The sequence below is a fragment of the Puma concolor genome, chromosome D2, assembly GCF_028749965.1.
Source record: "Puma concolor isolate L17-30 chromosome D2, mPumCon1.1.hap2, whole genome shotgun sequence".
Lineage (NCBI taxonomy): Eukaryota > Metazoa > Chordata > Mammalia > Carnivora > Felidae > Puma > Puma concolor.
Window position 1 is genome coordinate 83,504,131 of NC_141677.1, and position 22,834 is coordinate 83,526,964.

General features: G+C 45.3%; 2 protein-coding genes across 8 annotated transcripts in view; one reads left to right on the plus strand and one right to left on the minus strand.

Moving 5' to 3' along the window:
* The window catches only part of DOCK1 (dedicator of cytokinesis 1), a 532,945-nt gene that overhangs the window by 230,882 nt on the left and 279,229 nt on the right, over positions 1-22,834 (plus strand). The window lies entirely within an intron of this gene.
* Positions 1-22,834, minus strand: part of INSYN2A (inhibitory synaptic factor 2A) — a 56,722-nt gene that overhangs the window by 9,709 nt on the left and 24,179 nt on the right. For 5 of the 6 annotated variants that reach the window (XM_086681166.1, XM_086681168.1, XM_086681164.1 and 2 more), the window contains one exon: positions 6,614-6,685. The exons of the other annotated variant lie outside the window; for it this stretch is intronic. In XM_086681166.1, coding sequence (XP_086537292.1) covers positions 6,614-6,685 — 72 coding nt within the window. The remainder of the gene's footprint in view (positions 1-6,613; positions 6,686-22,834) is intronic. 6 annotated transcript variants of the gene reach the window in all.

Here is a 22,834-nt window from a genome sequence, read left to right on the forward strand (position 1 = left end):
GAATTACCAAGGATGATTTGAGAGAATGCCACCCATTAATTCTGTGAGTTCCTCCTCCGGTCTCATGGAAGGCTAAACTTACTCCTCTTTCCTGAAATCCTCCGGTCGTTTTGGAAAAGAACGTGCAGAATTCGAGAACTGCCTACTTGATGAGCAGAGAGATTGCAAGGTACTAGAAAGTTCCCAGCTGCTGTAAAGATGAGTGTGCATGAGCAGCGAGGCATCTCCCTCCATCTTTGGGGAAGCACTGGCTGTTTCTCTCCCTAGTTCCTGCTGGTCGTTCCCGACTCTGCAGTCAGAGGAGCCGGCTCTGTAGCACACATCTGAACCCTCCTCAACATGGTGTCCTTCCAAGATGATCCTGCCTCCTCTGAGTCGACCCCCTCCCAGGTGGAACATCCCAGCTTCCTTCAGCTCCTTCTTAATCTTTCTTCCTTGTATCTGTGGCACAAGGAGGTTCCCCTTTGTCAGAGCTCTGTTGTTGCAAGTCTTACCCTAGGGGGTGTGCGTGGGTTTATCTTCAGCCAGGTTACAGACTCCTTTCCAGCTCCCAGTGACTGGGGTGGAGCCTGTCGTTTCCTAGGAGTCCCATGGAAATGGTTGCTGCAGAAATGCGTATAAGCATCCAATGGAAAGGGCTTGGGTATTTTACCAAAATAGTGGTTTGAAATCCCGCCCATTGTTGACCATCAATGGATCATATCAAATGACAAAATTAGGACACAGACAACATGAAATTCTGCAAGATCCCTCCCTCACTGGTGTTGAAAACAAAGCAGACTTCCGGCATTCCTACCCATCCATATTCCTGCCTCCCGACTGCTCCCTCACGTAATTAGTGTCCCTGGAGGCCAACTGTGTGGTGGCCTTGATGTACAGAAATGGAGCAGGTGTGGGCAGCATCTTCCTAGAGGGTACAGTGGCCTCAGGTCTTGCAACTAATGGTGAGACTTCTAACACTTACAGGAAAAATTTAAATTCTGGTAGAGATGCTATTTAATGAATCTGGAATCAGCATCATTATTACCTTTTAAATCTTGCTTTCATTCCCAAAAGCCTCGGAATTGAGTTTGGCACATGCTATTTTCATAAAAATGTACAAATCTGAATTCAAGCCATTTTGTTGTGGTATTATTTTAGAAATTAACCACTTCAGTGAGGGAGGGAAATGGTGTGTTTCATTGTTCCTTCCTGAAACACAATCTGAACAAAAGGTGAATCATCAGGAGGGTGACTCAGCAGATTTGTCCGACTAGAGAATTACCAAGATAGGCTGGGTACAAAGGATTTTGAACTGCTTTTGAGCAAAGATTATATTAGTAATTTATCTCTAAAACATTTTCTGAAATAATTACAGCGTATTGTGACAGGAAATACGGATGATTCACCAGAAAAGTTTTGCTAAAGAAACCTGAAACTTGTATCTCTTTTAATCTTTGTTCATGCCGAGACGGTCTTTAATTAGAATTTCATAATTGGTCCAGATCACAATCCAGGGGATGTCATCTTAGGAAAAACTCTAATCATGTCAGCCACCTCCAAATCCCCAGTTATGGGAAATACTACTTCTGATGTTTGGGGTTTCGGTGGACTGGAGCGAGCAGGGCAATCAATTCGCTGCCTAAGAATGGGGGTTCGGCTGTGCATAAATCGATTTGCCAATGCAGGAACGGACATTCCTTGGGTGAGCAATGCCTTGTGACTGTCCACACTTTTCCTCCCATGGATACTTTCCGTGGAAGCTCAGACTCACTGCTGCTGTAAATCACTTGGAAATCCCTGACTCAACGAGCTTTCAGAGCCGGAAGGGACCTACCCGTCCTTCGTGCCGTCCCACGTGATATAGAGATTTGTCGGACACCCCACCCAAGAGAGGGGGTCGGGGTTCAGCCCCGACCTCTGGGGCGCCCCGGTGCCTAAGCAGCAGGCTCTGGCAGGCTGACGTTGCCAACCTTTGGCTTGTGGTACTGGCATCTTTTTTCCCTGAAATTGCTTCAGGACCTTTTGTCCTTTTGATGTTTCTTCCAAGTCCTGTATATTTCCACGACAGACTTATTTTTTTACAGAGAAATATGTACCGCTGCTTGTGGCAAAGGTACACATTTATTACAGGACTGTGTTGATGGAGCTGCGGGCAGCCGGGTCTTGAACACGGCACCCTTTGCAGCTCCCTGGGCCAACTGCTACTGGAAACACGGTGGATTCTTATGCTGCTCAGAGAGGGGAATTGGGTTTCAAGTGTAAATGCAAGACAGGCGGGGTCAAATTCATTGACTTCCAGGGCTCTCTGCTTGCCAGGGAACAGGTATGACAAATTGCAACATGTGCATATGGCAGCTATGATGGCCCCTTGTGTTCTACCAGTTCCTGGGATAACCCAGTCTTTTGGCATTTAAAAATTTCTTTAGTTTGAAACTCCTTCAACGTATTCAGTCTCGAGGTGCTCTAGGCATCCTATGGGAAAAGGCCAAGAAGAGTGGCCAGGATGGTGGTATGGGGACTCCTAGGAATATTCCCGAAGTCTAGGATCTGAGAGCTTGGAACCACCTGCAAGAACAACGCTTGGAACCAACTGCAAGGGCCTTGACCTCGAGCTAACTTGACCCTTGGTGACAGGACCCTGTCTCTATAGAGCAGTGTGCAGGAATTGAAGGAGGACTTGTTGGCAGGTTTCCTCGGTGAGAAGAAATGGACTTAAATCCTAAAGCCTATGAAATCTGGGCACTCTCTCTGGCTCACTTTGGGCCTGTACTTCTGGGATGCTGTGGCTGTGTAATGCTGCGGGCTCCCCCAAACAGGTGCTTTCTCTTGCAAAAGGACTAACGAGTTCTGAATGCTGTTCCACCAAAGAAACCTCCATTCTTCCTGAAGCATTTGACATTTGAGGATGAAGTCATAGGCCTGACTGAAAACTGAGACATCACCCGGCGAATTTCCCCTTGCTCCCCTTTCTTTTTGACAAAAGGGAACCCTGTGATCGGGAAGTTACGAATCAAGGTGTATCAACAACTGTCAGCCATCAGGGCAGACGCAGAGAGATGTAAGTCTTCCAAGAACCAGACCAGTATCTCCTTCATCCTGTTACATTAGTCCTTGGTATTCAGACAGTATGATGGAAGCCACCTTCACGGCTGTCCTGGATTAACCACTGATGTGGTTCCGCGGTGACGTAACCACACGACGCTGACACTCCTGGTGAACAGGCTTCTCTGTTCTCGCTCTGCAGCTGTGTGCTCACCAAGAGGATGTTGTGTTTGGATCTGTGTATGCCGTTGGTGCCCATCATTGAAATGATGTGACTTACTTGAATGTTACATAAACCAATATAATAGAACTTAGTCAAAGAGAATTATTTCTGTGAGTTAGACGCTTTGGACAGAAGAAGGTGTTACCAAATATCAAGTGTGAAAAAGGTAGGGGCAAATCAGGATCTAGAAGCTTTCTGAAATCAGATTCCCTCACAAGATGGCTCATGGAAAATCCCTTGGAACGCTAGTGGGGTGCCCGCATTCACAGAAAACACCTGGGCCGCCTCTCAAAAGACTGGCGTAACTTTCCACCAAGTAAATATAAGAGCTCCGTTTATAGGATTCAGATTAAATTAACAGGTTAAGCGTATGGTTTCCCTTTTGACTGGGTTTTCAATTAGTTGACCGGAAGTGAGCTTGCACTTTTACCATCTATGGAGCTCAGAACACTCTGGTCCAGTGTCAATAACCAGCGTACAGAGCGTTTAAATTTTTTGTTGACATATAACCCTGTGCAAGTTAGTCACAGTTAAATTTTAATGACTTCTAACGTAAAGGGGCAGGAAAATTGGGAACAGAGCTTGATGAGCTGTGTGTGTTCAGCATGTCAGTGATATCAAGGTCCTCGTCTGGATTAACGGCTGGAAGGCTGACTTTATGAGTCCAGCTGAAGCGTTGTTGTTAGGCCTTCTAGGGTAGCTTCTGTGTGCGACACAAGCTTGGAGGTTGGGGAATTGTCACTCTGAAGGAGAGATTTTAAAATACTTTCCTGCACGAGAGATCTAAAATTCCCAATTTTCTGCTACCACCTCTCCAAGGATACTTGGCTCATTTAGAGAGAGGGCCGGTGGGGGGTTTGTGTGGCTCCTCCCATGCACCTGAGAGAGATGCACACCCCCAAGGGAAGGCCAGCCTTCCCTCGTGGTCACATCTCTTGACGAGAACATCTCTGTGAGTAAACATGCATTTTCCTATTTTTGTAGGAGGTAAGCACAGTGATCACAATGGCCCAGGTCCCTCTAACTGGCCAGTCTTTGCTCAATTACTCGCAATTTCCTGTGGTTCCGAGACCCTCAGAGTTCTTTCAGAAAGTGGGCCAGTAGCTGGTGTCCTGGGATTCCTGCAGAATGTTGGCTGAGCCAAGTCTAAATAGCAACCACTCAAAGCTAATTCCTGAAAAAAGACCAATTTCTGTCCTTCACAGGCTTGCTAAATCACTTTTAATATCACTTTTAATGTAAGTCACTTCTGGATTTAGAGCTAAATTTACTTAAATTACTTCAGTTACCCTGGAGAGTGTCCTAATAAATTCTTTTTTCAATCACCCACAAAATGTTAAATGGGTTTGTGCTCATGATGCTCACTCTGAACCTTCTCTGGAAATCTCTGCTCACTTCTGCTCTGTTGCGTTAAAAGACTGGGTGACCTGTAGCTCCCAGAGTAACGAAAGCCAAACGGGGAGGTTACATGCAAGGCGCTTTCGTTCTTCACTGCTTTTCCTAAGTTATTTTATGTCAGAGTTACATCCCTTCGCTGGTGACCCTAAATTCTCTTCCATGATATGAATGTAGAGAAACTTCCTACTGACCAGACTCCTCTGATACGTAGCAGTCCCTGAGGACGTAATTTGTGATTTGTGCGAGTTCTTGACAAACAGAACTTGCCTGGGTGCTTGCTTTTCACCTTCCTCTTTGTTAATAGCCGAGGACAATCAGGCAGGCTGGCAGGCTGGGTGGGGGCTGCCGCAGGGTTGCAGGGTCCTGTGCCTTTTATGGACCTTAACCTGGCGATGGTTCCAGTAGGGTAGGCTTTGTCAAGCCTCGGAGCAACCGACGTTTTGGACCGGATAAATTTTTGTTGTGGGGCTGTCCTATACTTTATCGGACGTTAGCAACATCCCTGGCCTCTACCCACTAGATGCCAGTGGCACCTCCCTAGTTATGACAGCTGAAAATGTCTTCCTCCAGACCTTGCCAGATGTCCCCTTGGAGGCAAAATTGCCCTTTGTTGAGAACTTCTGCAGTAAGGAATGTGCTAGTGTGACATCGGCGCTCATGTCTGCCTTGGGTTTCTTCTGCTTGGTCCCACAGAAGGTCACCAAGTGACTTAGCTCTGCTGTTAAAGAGGCTGAGTCCTGTCTGGAATGTTCTGCCCCGACTGGAGATATGTGCTGGGCCCAAGGTTGTGTGGACTCCAGCTTTTTGCTACATTGAAGACATTTATACCCTCTCTCTGTCTCCACTTTTTTGAGGAGAGGATGGTAACTCTGAAGATCTTTCTGGAAGGTGTATTTGCTGGCGGGGGAGACGGGAGTTCTTTTACACATTTCTGGATATGTAACTATGCAGTTAGAATTGTTTTTGAGAAGTCAACTACAGTTGCCCTCCAAGCTTCATTTTACGCAATGAACTAAATCATAACATCTCTCACTCCTCTCTCACTTTGTGAAAATTACATTTCCGAGAAGAAAAAAGACCGTAACCTCTCTGAAGGTTGTGACTCTGTCTGAAAATCCTAAATTATCACGAGGAGCCTAACATGGTTTTTCCCTGTTGAAAGTTTCTGCTGCATTCTTGTTGAGGTGAGTAATCTAAATAAAGTTTAAATTAAGAAACATGGTGAGGGGCGCCTGGGTGGCGCAGTCGGTTAAGCGTCCGACTTCAGCTCAGGTCACGATCTCGCGGTCCGTGAGTTCGAGCCCCGCGTTGGGCTCTGAGCTGATGGCTCAGAGCCTGGAGCCTGTTTCCGATTCTGTGTCTCCCTCTCTCTCTGCCCCTCCCCCGTTCATGCTCTGTCTCTCTCTGTCTCAAAAATAAATAAACGTTAAAAAAAAAAAATTATAAAAAAAAAAAAAAGGAACATGGTGAACAGCTGCCGGGGTTCTAGACAGGGGGTTAAGTCCCGAGAGTTGCAAGTTCAATGGTCTCTGTGAGTTCCTAAGGAAACAAATTGCGCATTTGACGCAAGCGGCCTGGGTCCTTCTACGGTATTCCTAGCACATGCGGTGTGGGTTGCAGCCTTTGATCTATACCATCTGAAGGGCTTATATTTCAGAGCTTTCTGGAACACACCACAGTGCTCATGACTATCGATTCCGAGGCAGCAGGCCATCAAACTTCTCTCCCCGTTTTCAAAACCACTAAGATGCATTTGCAAGACCAACGAGTTCAAGCTCTCCCTCATCCTGGCATCATAGACCTGGGGCTGAGGATGGAAAAGTAGCTTAGAACTGTGGTCAGGTAAGGCCCTTTACTCGGTGTCTCATACGATCATCCCAGCACGGCCCCCAATGATTCTTGCATTTGTGGGTAAACATCATTTGTCACTCGTAATAGAAAAGTGGGAGGAGGAGAACGTTAACATACCTATAGATAACACATGCACTGTTCCTGCATGTCTCACAATTAGCTGTGTCTTGCCCAGTCCGATATGAAAGCCTACAAGATAAGAACAGGAGAGCATTACAAGCGGTGGCTGGTGGTCGCTGGCTGTTAAAGAGCAGACACCTCACTCACACCAGATGCCTTCCCAATGCCGTCGCTCGTCATGGTAATGGAAACTGATTAATGTGTGTTTCCCATTTTGCTCCTGTCTGCATTTATCATACAAAACCAATGCGACGTCTACAGCGAAGATGATATGGAAAATAAATCCAGAATGTGAACATCAGCTACCGGGTGAAGGAGATTATCTGATTTTGTTAAAAGACAATCAGGGCACCTTTATGCTTCTGGTGTTTTAAATGAACTTTGAGGGAAAACCGATGCCAGATACTCTGACTCCGTGGCTTAATTTTGCCCCGCGACCTCTCGGTCTGCTGGAGTACAGGTCTGCAAACTACAGTTGTCGGGTTGAATCCCATCCTTGGTCTGATTTTTGTCCAGCAAGCTAAGAATGGATTTTACATTTTAAATGGTTGGGGAGGGGGGGGGAAGGAAGAAGAAGAATATTTGGAAACTGTGTAAATTAATGAAATTTAAATTACAGTGTCCATAAAGATTTTGACAGTAAAAACTAGTGAAAGTTTTTACATAATTATCTACAGAATATCTTCTGTTTTACTTCTTGATCTTCAGATTTCAGAATATTTATTCTCTGGCTCTATAGAGAAAACAGTTTGCTCAGCCTTGTGGTCAAGTATGCTATGCTGCTGCCGTGCCTTCCCACTGACCTTCTCTGGCTGTGAGGTCTATAAGTCCTGTGAGGCGGCACTCGTTTGGTGGGGTTTTTTGTGTTTTGTTTTGGGTGGGGGGTAGAGGGTGGGGCATTTGCTAACTCTTTTCCTCCTTAAAAAAACAAAAACAAAAACCAAAAAAACAAGAACCTGAGAGTATTTTTTGGAGCATACTGTGGAAGGTTGAATAAACCACAAGGTTTGATAAGCAGGATTTTCTTGACCAGGCCTTCACTATTTCTTGGCTCAGTCACCCCAAGAAACTAGCATGGGGGTGCTTTGATGCTGCTTCCTCTAACAACTTCAGTTGACCTTTCTTCACTGATATTTTTAACAGCCAGGTGTAGTTTTTCCAAATATTACTTTGTACCCAGGGGCAAACGCGATAACCACAGTCTGTTAAATTTGTGGCAGAAGAAGAGCTTCCACCTGAATTGGCTTATGTACACTTAGGGGGTAAATTTACATTTAGAGAATCACTCAACATAGTAACAGTGTGCACAGGAGGTTTGCTGTCAACATCAGCAGTCAATATTTTTATCACCTTCACTATGTAAACTTCTCTTGTACGCATCATGGATTTTGAATTGAAAATAACTTTTGTTTTCCTCATTATATTTTGTGTTACATAAACATTTGACAAAAAGATTTTCCACTCAATGTCATGTTGTCTCAGTGAGCTTTGGTAAACTCAGGGCTTGACCTTTGAATTCTGTGTATTTTTATTAATCAAGTGACCATATTTGGCCCTAACGTGTTGCTGATCATTGCCTGTGACCCCACTGTATTTGGGCGACAATTGGAATCCTTGTGTGGCTGCATGTGCGTTGACTTGGTCCACCATCACTTTCTGTACAGGGCTTCTCTGGATTCCCACTTTTGGCTTAGTAGAGAGGAACAATCGAGAGCGTGTATGTACATCACACCCTCCCTATTGTCTTCACGAGACATGGCCACTTTCTTCCTTAGACTTGTCCTCTTGATGATAAACCCCAAGAGGACATTCCTCATGAACCTTCCCACCTGGTGCCAGATTTGTCAAATCCATTCCAGGGTTCCCGTGTCATGGCATTGACCTTCTGCATTCTTCCATGCCTTACGTATATGTAAAATGACTTTCTCTATTCGGCATATTCTACTAGAGCTTGCCCTAAGCTCATTTCTGACCAAGGTCATTCTGTACAGTATTGTGCACAACACTTGAGCCCATGTCCTAGCAATGACATGGCGGGTGTGGCACTGTTAGCTTGGGTTGCAGATGACATCCTGTTCTGCTTTTGGGTTGCACTAGCATGTGCTAACCACCAACCAAGGCAGCTGTTTATAGATGCTAGTCATAGTCCAAAGTTTACAGTTTTAAAAGAAAGCAGGCAAAATCAGGGACATTTCTTACCCCTTATGTGTGGGCACTCTTTCTTGGTTCTGAGGAAAATATGAATTCCAACCTTGTAGAACCTTCCTGTGTTAGACCCCAGGACAAATCTCTATCAAGCGTCATCAATACCAACACCCCTTACTTGCCAATATCATAGAATTCCCAAGTATCTCACGTTAGGGCCTTGAGTCTTATTATGCTATTACAGAGGAGAATACAGTAACATTTCAGGTCCAGGATCTCCTTATTCTTGGACCCCAGTCTTCTGATTCTCTGTGACACATTCCTTCTACCTTGGGACTGGTATTCTGCCCTACGTGTAATTGGCAGGTTGGGATAGTCAGTGAATCCAGCAATGACGGGACAAGGGCAGTGGGTACCAAAAATGCACAAAAGGCCTCTCTTCAGGACCTTAGTGTTCTTCAGTTAGAAATTGCTTTTTTAAAGTACTTTTCTGAAAACACTATTCTTACCACCTCTAAAAAGTACACAATTTTTTTTAGCCCTGTTACAGTGAGTAAGCAAATAGTTATTAAGTGCCCATTAGGTGTTAGACATTATTTGACTACTGAAGAGACATTTTTGAATAAGACAGAATCCTTGTCCTTACGAAGCTTGCAGTAGAGTGGCAGAGGCAGACAAAAAACAAACACACGGATGGATGGATGGATGAGTTGGGTGAGTTTTGATAATGCTCTGTATTAAGGAAGGGTTGTGAAGAGGTGACTTTAGCTAGCACACTGAGGGCATGGATTCTGAAATGGGACCTTAGTGATTAAAAAAAAAAAAAAAAAGATGTCAGTCATCTGAAGGTCCAGGGTTGAGTGGTACAAACAGGAGGACTCTCCCAGGTAACATCCTGCAATGGGAATGATGTTGGCATGTTTGCATGACAGAAAAAAGGGCTAGTGTGGCTAGAACAGATGTTGCATATAGGAGTACAGGGAGATGAGATCAGACCATGTAAAATTGGAAACTCTTTGGACATTATTTTAAATGTAATGGAAAGCCATTCTAGAGTTTTTCTTCTAGCTGGTTGAAAGAGTGACTTGGAAAACACTTCCTCTTGACTAACTCTCACCCATGCCTCCAATATCACTTTAATTCAGTTTCCTTTCTCTTGCTTCCTTTATTACAACACAACCCATGTCACTCAATCATGAGACATAGTATGGTTTGGCTGATGTCTATTGATAAGCAAACGAGTCATCATGTCTACTTTACATGAAGACATATTTGTGGTCACTGGTTTTTAGCTAATTTAAAAGAAAGATGGTCAGTCATACTTCCATTATGTCTGAGAAGTATTATCAGGCTCTCATTGCCATGAACTTTTCTTAGAGAGACCCCTCAGTATGTTTCTAAGATTTTTTTTTTAACCTTTCTTTTGTTTAAAGGATTCAAGTGTTTGGAGTCCCTACAGGCAGTTTATAGAAACAGAGATCAATGAGAAATTAATTTGTGGATAAAATTTAATGTGTTGCCCTCGTGTCATGTGGTTTAAGTCATAGGCTGCCTCCAGCAGCTAATGTCAATCAAGGTATACCTGCTAAAATTTTATTAAGCATGCAGGTGTTTTCAGTAGAAGGCTTAAACTATGTAATCCATTGTGCTTATTGCTTTGACAATCCATCTAATTGTCCTTGGAGCTTTCAAGCTGTGGGGTTTGGCTTCGCTGATAATTTTATGGTCACATTAATAATTGTGTTACAGCATCTGAATGAATGTGTTCTCCAAATATAGATGAAACAGATAAATTCTTTCTATAGGACAGAGAACACAAAGTGCTCTTATGGAATTTCCCTGATTTTTCCTTCTCACTTGGAAACAAGTCATAAAACCAATCCTTGAAATGATTATCTTTTTAGATAGCCATTGCCTTGAAGAGGGGCAGTCCAAAAATTTTGAACTACTGGACCAGATACTTCTCCATTGTCATTAGGGCTAGAGATCTTTTGTGATTATAAGTTTAGAGAAGAGAAAGATTAGGTTATTGATATAAAAGATTCAGAGAAAGAATGTCTTGATGAAAAATTACAAATTTTCTGTCTTGCAAGTTAACTGCTGTCTTTGTGAAGCTCTCTTTCCTTTTGTTTTGAGGAATTATACCTCATACAGGTTTATAATCCTATGCCTGTCACAATGCCGGTATGCTATTTGGTTAATATTAATTTGAACAAATAATACAATCACTCTCTTGGTTCTCCTATTGAAGTTCAGTAATAGACAAATCTAATGAAACAATTCCAACTAAGTGCAAAAAGCAAATGAAAAGTATACATTGTGCAAAGCTCTGGTCCCCACTTTTTCCCCAGCAGGAACCCCTTTGGACACTAATGATAAACATGCCCATTATAAACATGGATTTTTCATGCATTGATCTTTGTAGCATATACAGTTGTAGCATTGTAGCTAGTTGCCATTTGTCAGTCCTTTTCTGGTCTTAACGATATATGTAACTTGGAAAAACAAACATATCATTCAGCACCTAGGACAGTGCCAAGTACCAAGCTGCTGTCTTTGGTATTTTTTTCTCTTCTGTTCCCTTGATTCTCTTGCCAGCCCCCACTCCCCCACCCCCATCCCTCCAGCTCACAGTTCTAACTGAGGAACAAATTCCAGACCCTGGGACCTCTCCTCACTTGATACCCTTTTGACACTTCTGTGGTCAAGGAGGGCTTCACTGAAAGCTAAATGAGACTAGACACGAGTCATGAGATGATTAAGGATGGGAAGAGCATGGACATCGTGAAAACACACAGAGGAGGAGCTGCTCAAGATTTGCTAGAGCAGAAGGATGTGGACAAGCGCGTTTTACAAGGTGGTCTTGGTGGAGACCAGGTGGAGAGCCATTTCCACTTCTGCTTTGTGGATGTCTTTATAAGACCTTGCTCTACTTTAAAGGAAGTGAAATGACTATTGTTTATAGAAGACAGTGTGGAACTCTAGTCGGGACACCTCATTCAGACACAACATTGGGGCCTCCTTTCTGGAGTGGCCTAGAATTCTCACGTTTAATTCTGTGGGCAATTCACCAGTTTCTCCAGCTACCTTAGGCTTCTTCTGCAGTAATCTGTTCCAATATTTAGTTGTCGTTTTCAAAGATTCTTGTAAATAGGGGCACCTGGGTGGCTTAGTCAGCTAAGCGTCCGACTTCAGCTCAGGTCGTGATGTCACGTGCCCGTGGGTTCGAGCCCCACATCGGGCTCTACGCTGACAGCTCAGAGCCTGAAGCCTGCTTCGGATTCTGTGTCTCTGTCTCTGTTTGCCCGTTCCCTCCTCATTCTCCCTCCCTCTCTCTCTCAAAAATAAACATTAAAAGTTAAAAATCCTGGGTATAAAAATATACTTTTGTATGCTTACATAAAAAGGAGAAAATTGGTGATGAATTTGGGGTTTGCAAGTCTCTGCTTATTCCTCTTGCGGATCAGTCACAAAAGACGTAATGGAAAGTAGAGTGGACAACAATAGCAACAAAGAAGGTACGGTATGTGGCGGAACTGGTGTGGAAGTTTTTATAACAAAGCCATGGGGATGATGAAGGACGAAGGATGGCTACCAGCATCAGCCTGAGCTATGTCCTTGGAGGCAGGGGCCCAAGAGCAGGAGTGGCAGTGGCAGACAGCATGTGCTTTCTCGAGAATGCATCACAGGGAGATCTAAGATAGCAAGGCCCTAGGTGGTAGGAAAGGGTGCCGAGAAATGTCATAGAAAGGTCACCGAAAGCTTTCTTCCTGGCCACACATCCGAGCCGCTCTTAGTATCTGAAAGACCTTGAAGATGACGCCCAAGAGTCAGGACTAACAACTCTGACCCTCCCCACCCCCCAAATTAATTGGTTAAAAGGTCAGGAAAGGAAAAAAGAAATGTCTCTCACTGTGCCTGTTATCAGAAACAAAGTCCGACAACGTCACAAATGGTTGGCAAGTAGAAATTAATCCTGTGATATTCAGTAATAATTAGTAGCACTGGATTATTGGATTGGCTTTAACCATGCTGCTCCTATGGCCACATCCCCTGACATGATTTCCTCCGTAAGATCTTCATGTCCCAATTGAAAATGTTCTTCTTTCACTCCTGGGTGACTGTGGGTGTTTTTTGACTTCAGGAAAGCGTTCTCCTCTCATCTAATGTCACAAGTGTGTCAGCATGAAGTGTGCTGTGGGCCTGTCCCACACGGTGCACGTGATCCCGTTGCTAAATTGCTGGTCTTTTAAATGGCATGGTGGCTTTCAGCAGGTTCGGAATTTCTAGCATGCAGGCAGATGGTGTCTTAGGTGATGCTAGACCCAGGGCACGATCCTTTCTTTGTGGTCTTCAAAACACATACGTTATGTAGGGTAATGGGTTGGTCCCTTTGAATGAACTCAGAGCTATGTTTTAGGCCCTTAGCTAGAGATGGTGGTTGCTGTAAAAAGAAAATGGCATGATCTCTACTCTCAATGATAATTTTATGTACTTGTTTAATTTAGGCTTATTTTGATCCCTCGTGTTCTTTTGGCTTTCTCACTAGGTGCCAAAAAGTGTTTTCTCTGCCTCATTCTAGCCCAGGTTTGTGCTCCAGCCATCCCTTCTTGATAACGCAGCCATCACTTATGTCAGTATCTTAAAGGGCTTTTTCACTTAAGGGTCACATTAATTAGAGGCATAAATGGAAACCACCACCATCGTTGGGAGAAATTAAGTTTCAAAAAGTAGTCAAAGGCAGCTGTTTTCAGTGACCCCGCACTGTGTTTTAAGACCACCTCTGGCAGTGTTTTTGGCTTGTTCCCCAGGCTGAGTTCTCACTAGGAATTTGCCAGATTATGCTCCGGAAGAGCAGCCACTTCTTATATTAGCTGTTCAGCAGTGAAAGTGAATTTGACTTCCCATATATATCCGTGTAAACTCAACTCTGCTTTATGCACTGAAGCTATTAAATGCCAGGATTTGGGGGGGGGGGGCATCCACTTAAAGTCTGCTAAACAATGCAAAGTCGATTGTCCTCACAAGCCCTCAAGGTCATTCGTTGATCAACAGGAGGCAGAACCAGCTTTCCCTGGCGATGTTATGACCGGTTCCCTTTTCCCCAGAAACTGATGGGAGCTAGCCGCTAGCCAGTGGCAGTCCTGTGCTCACTAGTGGCCTGGGATCCCCATGCGGCTAAGCATCTTGTGTCTTTTAGAAAGTGAGGTTGTGGGGCGCCTGGGTGGCGCAGTCGGTTGAGCGTCCGACTTCAGCCAGGTCACGATCTCGCGGTCCGTGAGTTCGAGCCCCGCGTCAGGCTCTGGGCTGATGGCTCAGAGCCTGGAGCCTGTTTCCGATTCTGTGTCTCCCTCTCTCTCTGCCCCTCCCCCGTTCATGCTCTGTCTCTCTCTGTCCCAAAAATAAACGTTGAAAAAAAAAAATTAAAAAAAAAAAAAAAAGAAAGTGAGGTTGTGTTTTAAAGAATGCGAAATAAGTGACTCCAAATCTTAGCGGGACCCCTGTGTCCCCCTGGGTGTCCAAAAGGGCTGGCTGGTCTGAAGCCTTCTTCGATTCTGCAGGAGCAGCCTACAACTGTGCCTCGGGTGCCTTCGGGCAGCCCCCTTACCTTTCCTCTGCCACAACAGCTACCATTCAGTATTGTCTCGGTGAGCTTCGTGCTTTTCTTTGTTTGCCCAGCCAACAGCCTGCATGCCAGTCGCAGGAGAGGTGGCAATAAACGTTTGTGGCTACATGGAATGAGGAGTGGAAGAACACATCAGCAAATTAATTGGGAAGGTCACTTTGACTCCGTAGATCTATGAGGGTTGGCTTGATCTCAGGTCCAGTGAAGTTTTGCGGCTCGTACCTGACGTGTAAATAAAAAAACTCAGTTTTCTGTTCAGTATCTTGAATATGGTATAGGGCAGACTACATTAGAATTGCTTTGGTATAATTACTGAATTGTTTGTGTTTTCAGAATTCTAACCAGCAGTCATTGCTTATTATATAACCCTGGTTTCTTTCCTTTCCTGCCCTTTTGCCTGTAGATATTAGGCCAGGCAATAAGGCCAATCCCATTAACTACTGGTTTCCTCTCTTCATCTAGGACTTCTGTTTTGGAGAAAATAGCTCTTATTGACATTGAAGTACATCAAACTTCTTTTCCGTATAGTCTCATGTGATCCTCCTGAATGTGAATGTGCATGTTCCAAACAAACCCTGTATAAAAAATAGAGTTGTCCTGGCTGACTCCCCTAAGGGAGATCTATTTTTGGGCTTTCATGTTAGAACGGAGAAGGAATATCCTATTACCAACACGATGGTTAGGCTTTGTAGCCCTCTTCAGTTGAGCCTCAGTACAGCCGAAAAAAAGTTTGAGGGCTAGCCTGGGAACCCTGACACCATCTATAATTCTGGCTTGTTGCAAAGTGTGCTGAGAGCAAACAAATTAATTAGAAATGATGGTTTACAGTCCATTCATAGATTGAAGTAGTTCTTTCTTCCTCCCGTTTGTCTTCACCTTGATTTTTTTCTACTGGAGGGTAGAGTTCTCAAAGTTGCTATTAATCTGTTCTCCCAGAGCCAGGAATTGAGATGTTGACCCTTAAAGAACTAGCCCCACATGCAAGCCCCGAGTCACCTTATTAGACACATCGGTAGTCCTGGTGGTCTCCTCTTCATGTTCTAGTTATGAGACCTTAAGAGACTTGGCTCTAGATTAGCCAGAACAACCGACTGGCTTTCAGCATGGTTGCATGTGATGTGCACAGTTCATCAGATGCTGTCTGAGCGCCAGCTTGGTGCGTGGCTTTTCTCTGAGGAGCAGTTGCCTGGGTGAATAAAACATAGTCCTTGCCCTCAAGACACTTCAAGTCTCAAGGACACGTGTTTCCACTGTGAAGGAGCTGCTTGTATGGTGACCAAGTAGAGTTGTAGAACTTTGAGAAATCCCACTATTTCTGGAGACGGTTTCTGTGCTCACTGAAACGTACATCCTTGTTCTGGCCCAGATGCTCTGTTCCCTCACAGACAGCACGTCTTCTGGCAGATTCCCAGCACCCTGTGGGGCCGCAGACCATTTTTCAGTGGATTTTGATGATGTGATCAGGTGTCTGTGTCCCCGGTGACTGAGAGCATCTTGGGGGCCACGGGTTCAAGTTCCCAATCCTGGCCCAGTGCTCTCCATGGAGCAGGGTGAGGTATACATCATAAATATCTGTTTCTTTCATGACTCCTCAAAATGGGCATGAGATCTCTCTTCTCTGCTTTTGGCATTTCCACAATACTCACCGCTGTTGAACAGGCCACACGTTTTAGTTCTTAGTTTGCTTTCAGTCTGTATCCCCCATGATAATGTCAGCACCATGAGGGCAGGGATTTTTGTCTGTTTGTTCCCTGATGGACATTCATGGTTCACATCGGTGTGTGAAGTGTAGTGGAGGCTCAAGAAATATTTTTTGAATAATGAATGAGAAAACGAGTGAATGAAGGAGTGAATGAATGAGTGAATGAATGAATGAATGAATGAAGCATCTGTGTGAGTACCCTGCTGGGTTAACTGACATCAGACACTTGTGCTTCTGAAATGGAAAATAGGACGGTCTGCTTTGCGATGTTCCCGGCTGGATCAGGTGAGAACATCTGTCTCCAAGTATTAACGTTATCCCATCTTAAATTTCTCCAGCAAGTGGAAAAGGTCAGTCATCTTCTGCTTCCCACACCCAAGTATTAAAATATGTGGCTCAGTCCGCACCTCAGCCAGCCCCCTCCTCGTCCCTGGGAAATGTCATTCCTTTATCCCAGAAGCAACCCTGGAGAACAAGTTTCAGTGAGAAACAAACACCTTCTTAATAATGAATGCCGTTGTTTTCTTTATAGGGTGTTGACACATTAAATTTTATTGGCCTGGCAGCTCCCCAAATGTGGTGACTCCATAATTCCCGGGGGGCTCTGGCTCTTAGGGAAGCTCGTCATGTTTGTTTTTGTTATAAAGCAAAGCAAAATGGTGGTCAGCGGAAGAGCATGGCTGCTCATGCAACACGTCAAGCACATGGGGGTCCGTGGGGGCCAGCTGCTGTCCCTTGCCCTCTGCCTCACCTGCAGCAGTGCTTACTGTTGTCTTTGTGTCTCCCTGTGGCTCTGCCTCAACTCCCTGCTTGCTTCCCTTGACCCAGAGCCGGGCACGATAAGCAATCAGAATATATTATTATTATTGCACATACGTTATTATTACTGTCAGATTCGGACAGAGACAGACACCGAGATAAACACTATTATTAGAGCAGAACTTCCCTCTTGAGAGTTTTAAAATCACTTTTCCCTAATATAAAATCATAATAGGCAGGAATTGGAGAAGATAGTAATTATCATTTTGTGTGTGGACTGGCTGGTAATGTTACCAACAGGGCAAAGCTTGTGTCTTCTTTCATACGTCCCTAAGTTGCAAAATGAGAGCCTTGGTGAGAAACAAGTCACTTGTCCCAAAGGGCACCAGGAGTAGCTTATTCATAAGGAAAACAACTTTTTAGGGCTGAGCTGAGGCCGAGCTGATTAACTTGTTTTCCTGGAAGACAGATAAAGCTTAAGCCATAATTTATTGAAAATTAATGAACACGAATTGTGGTGGCACTGGCTACCCCACTAGAATGAGGATAGGGGTCTGGGTATGTTGTATTAAAAGCAAAGCTGGCTCCGGCTTTGCCATTTTTCTCCGGCACAAGAACGGTGGGTACCCGAAGTCTGACCTACAGGGGTTTTAATCTGAAGACAATGCGCATTTGCTCTTGGTTCTGCTGGTAAATATCCATAGAGGCCTTTAGTTTTGAGTGACAATTTCTTTTGATGTATCTTGTTTTGTTTTGTTTTGTTTTTTTAGAGGAGTTTGGCTCATTTGAAATCAGAACTTAGGCTTTGTGAAGCGTTTGGCCATTGTTTCAAAAGTCTGACCTTGGACTGACTTTTTAAACAACGGCTTCAGAGCTCTTGCGGTTAAAGATTAAAATCTTTAAATTCTGGTGCCATCATTTATAACATTCTTGATGTCCCATTATGAGACTTTTATCTGGGGAGATAGTCTGGTGCTGTAACCAATGAGATACTGATAGGAAACATTTACTCTATTTTTTGGTGTCTAGGAACTCGATTCTCAGAAACGTCCTTTTAAATCCGGCCTTCAAAATACATGCGTGCTTACTTTGGTTGCACTGCATGCTTTCCTCAACTTGTTCACATGAACTTTTGAGGAAGTCCTTCACATTTGAGGAACGTAGAGGAGCCAGCGGGGCATGTGGCAGTCACTTTTAGTGCATCACTAACGTGAGAGATGGTACATGAAGGTCTTGAAGTGTTTTCCCCAGGAAGGTTGCTTAAGGATAGATTTTGTGCTTGGCATTCAGGTCCCTCAAGATCAATGGCTTTGGTTCTTTTGAAATTACTTCACAGAGGACATTCCTCTTAACTGAGCTTGAATCCTTAAAAACATACTTCAGTACTGGGATCCCTTTAAAAGCTGCATTAGAAGCATACTCTCTCCAGAACCTAGGTTTGCATAGACCTCACCAGCTCTGGGCACAAGAGCCTCTTAGTGCCTTCGAAGTAGAAGGAAGAATGCAGATTTATAGTCGCACCAAAAATGCCTGCTTCTTAACTCTGGGCGGATATGTGAGGTTGCCTATTTTTAGAGGGTGAGAGAGTGGGTGCCCGGGCCAGGCAGGTCTACATGGGAAGTCTGCCTTTGCCAATTCTCACCAGCCTTCTGACCTTGGGGATGTTTCCTAGCATAGCCAAGCTTTAGTTTTCTGGTGCAGATAATTTCTACCTTCAGTGTTATTTTGAGGATTAAATGAAACAATGCAGAACGCTCTCATTGTTGGAAGTGCTCAGAACAGCTGGGCTTTATAGTGGCTCGGCCCAGAGACACTCACTTCACCGAACTGTCATACAGACCCAGTGGGCAACGGAGCTCGAGCCATTTTTGCAGAGCTCAGCAGAAATTGTATGGGATTTTAAAAAGTATTTGAAAACTAGAACTTGTATTTCATCTCTTGGGAAAAAAAAAAAAAAACCTGAATTCTGGGACACAAATCCATAAATTCCATAAACGTTCATGTCATGCCTTGAATTGCTCATTTTATCTGCAAATGGGGTGTCTGGATTGCCGGGTAGCTCGGTGGTGAGGCGTTTATTCACCTACCAACTTGAAAGGCTGGGGAGGTATTTGAAATCTATTTTGGCATTCTGTACAGGAAGATTATTTAAATTACATTTTCAAGTATGTGTGATACCTACATGAAGCTCAAAGCAAGAATCTGGAATGTGTTTTATATTCTTACAAATCTATTTGCTTCATTTCTCGTATTAAGGCTGGAAAGCCTTATTATTTTTCAAGAACTTAAAAAAAGTGTTTACAAAGTTATATAAGCCGTAGAAAAGACTCACCATGGCCCCGTGCATTAGGCGAAGGGACTGCTGGTTAGAACATGATGTGTGCCTTCGATTGCAGAATCGTAAAACAGAACGTATACTTGAGGCTTTCAACTTGAATATTTGATCACACATTTATAAAAGCCATTAGATGCAACAGAAAAAGAAAACAAAGGTTTTTTTTTTTTCCTGAAATCTGTTCAAAGGATTGCAGCTGAAAAGGACAGAAGCCAATTCCAGCATCTGTAGCAGGTGAAGAGCTACGGAATGAAGTGTCAGGGACAAATTATGACTTTGGGCTCCCTGGACGCATTTATTGAAGGACGTCTGCAGAGAGGGTTGTGTTGCCTGATTCTCTCCCTCTGTAAACTTTTATATGTATTTTCGGGCAGTGGCTGAAATTAGGTTGTTCTTTGGCCTCCCTGGAGGATTTGTTCTTAGAGCAGAAAGGAGCCGTGAGGGCCCCTGTCTCATCTTGACTGTCCTTCCCTTACAGGGGAACATGTATCTGAGAGAGGCCAGGCCAGGATGAGCTAGGACCAGCCCGTGTTTCCCGACTCCAAACCCCGCCTGTCCGTGACCCCAATTCCGCTTGGTCTGTGCACTTCTCCGAAAATGAGTACAGAGCTGAGGTCGCCCCTGGTAACCCTCCACCCCTCCTCACCCTCAGAAATAAACCAGCCTGTATAATAAAGCAGGAGAAGCTCTCTGAAGGTGCCTTGCTTACCTAACCTCTCCGCATGTTGGCACTTGGAAGGGTGCTTTTCAGTAGTAACAAAGCAAGGAGGGGACGGAACTTTTACTGACTGCTAACCGAGTCCTGGATTGAGAGCCTTGTCCTCCGTATTTCGTTTAATCTGCAAAAGCAGCCCCCAAGCAGGTAGTCTTAGCCCACTTTTAGAGAGTGAGAGGCTGAGGTTCGGAGAGGTTAACAGCCGTGCCTAAGCACAGCCAGGGGAGAGAGGGGCAGAGCAAAGTTGCCGACTCAGAACTGGCTGCCTGCAGGGCCCTGGTCGTCCCTCTCTGCTCCCTCCCCACCCCGATCTCCTTTCCGGAAAATGGAAAAAATGAAGGGAGCAGGAGGCAGACCTCAGTCGGCTGGCTGCAATGTTTGGGATAGGACACGTGTGCAGAGACACTGAAACTGACTTATCGAGAGCATTAGAAAATGAAGTGCTGACATTTTCATCCCGTTCAAGCAGGGAGTGCAGAGGGACAGGGGTGCGTCTGGCAGGGAATAAGGACCTTTCTGCTCCAGATCTCTGCGCTGGGTGCTGCTTTCTCCTTATGCTCACAGCTCCCCGCTTCTCTGTGATGCATCGTGCCAGACCTCTGGGAAGGTGGCCCACAACATTCATTCCGGAGGGGACCCACAAGCATCGTTTGTGGAACCATGATGCCACCCACCTGCTCTCTTCCAAATGTGGCCGTTCCAACCCGGTGGAAGGCCCAGCTCTTCCCTCGCCTCTTGGAGTGGGGCTCTGGGAAGTTCACAGAGTCTCACACTGAGACCTTGGCGAGTCCCGCGTTCATGCCCTGCCTGCCGCAGTGGCGCACAGATTTCCACGTTGGTTCTTTCTGCTCTGTGACTTAAACTGCCCCCTTATGCTCCCACTGTAACTGTGGCGCAGTATTTATTCTGTTTGGGCATGGATAATGAAAGCAAATTCAGAGAGATTTCTCATCCCCTGACAAGTCCTTCTGAAGGGTGCCTGGTTCTGAGTGATCTGTCAATATAGGGACATAAGATAAAACGACTGTATCACTTCTGTCCATCTAGCATCAGTCTCTAGGTGGAAGCAAGTCACGGGGCACAACTGTGTGCTGTAATGACCTCTTATTCCTGCTACGAGGAGGGGAGTGAGACCTTTCCCAGGTCTTAAAGAAATGCTGTCGTGTATGTGTTATACACACAAATGACATATGTGTGGATAACAGACACACACGCGGGGCTCACAAGCAGAATTCTGAAGGTCGTATGGGCCGACAAACAGGCGTAGGCTTGAACAAACTGACCGCCAGTGAGCTGGGAATGCTTCATTCGACTTGTATGCCCTCCTTGCCTGGCACAGGGCTCAACAACTCCCGTATGTATAGGTCTTCCGAACATGCGAGTGAACGCTACACCTGTCTGGCAGTCACACGCCTGGGACTGTCCCGTACCCATCTACTGACCTGGCTTCCAGTTGAGTAAATGTGGTCCCTACATTTACAAGACCGCATGGCACAAGTCGGCAAACTCTGCTAATGGCCCCAATCTGGCTACTGCGTGTTTTTGCGTATCGTTTCACGGGGACACAGCCACGCTCGTGTGGACACATCTTGTCTGTGACTGCTTTCATGATACAGTGGCAAAGCTGAATCATCAAAGTCGAAAATATTTACTATCTGGCCCTTTGTAGGAAAAACGTGCCACCAGTTGCCACGTCGAAAGGTGACTCTGAGGTCTTCAAATAAACATAGATCCCGAAAGCCTGATTTTTTTTCTCTCCCCTAAACACGAGTATCTGCACATACTCTCACCCGGTATGTGGCCGGCTGCCTTGCTTTAGTGATTAAAAGAAAACAGAGCTGAGCAAACCACACAGGATTCCACGCTGGGTTTGCATTAACTTGTTCCCGCCCTCAGGTCTTTATTTCTACTTCCTTTGTCTTCAAAGCTGCTGTGAGCACTTGCCCTCAAAGGGCCCCTGATCTCAGGGGGATTCCCTTGGCTTACTTTTCTTTGCTCTCCCCCGTGTGTGTGTGTGGGTGTGTGTGCGCGCGCGCGCGCGTGGACGCGCGCTTGCCCCCGGACCTCACGTCACAGAGAAGTACTCTTTCTCGGTGAGGTTGCACAGGATGGACAGGACCCCGGGAGCAGTCACTGGGTTCACGGCCCTTCCTGCAAACTGCCGGACCCCTTGGGCTAGTTTGTTATTTAGGATTTTCTCATTTTCAGGGAGGGTCCCATGTTCGCTCTGACTCAGTACAGTTGCTTCAGGGGGCTTCAAGATTTCGTCTCTGTCCATCCATCACATCTGAGGGCCCAGCGTGGCCTGGGTTCTGCTGTGACCCCATTCTCCAGCGCCCCCCCCCAACACCCAGGCCTGCAGGTGACACCCAGGTGATGTTGGGACACTTGTGACCAGCGAAAGAACCTACTTAACTTCGGGGAAACACAGATCCTGCCCTCATGCTTGACAGCACAAATACAGCCCCTCATGTCGTTTTCGGGTCTTCTCTGAATAGCAGAGTATCATTAGACTGTCACTGGCCATTGAACCCATGAAGACACTAAACGTGTGGGGTACAGACTTGGAAATAAATAACCGTCTCCCTGTGGAGTGCCCACCACAGTGGCTGGGGAGCACACGCTGTGAGCACTTGGGACCCACAACCCGTGGGTCCCAGGGGCCCCTGCCCAGCAGCCCACAGCTGCTCTGGGTAATCACGACTGTTAGAAGTAGTTGAGATTTTAGACTCAGTGCCCCGTTTGCCTGGTTCAGCCTTCAACGACTACATTAACGGCTTACTGAGGCAGTCTGTGTGACCCTGAACTCCCTGGGAAGAGACCAGAATAATACTGAGAGCTCTGAAATAAGCAGAATAATTCTTGGCATTCATCCAAGCAGAGTGACCAAATCCCGCCCATACTGCATAAAGCGAGCGATTTCAGTGAACTGCCCC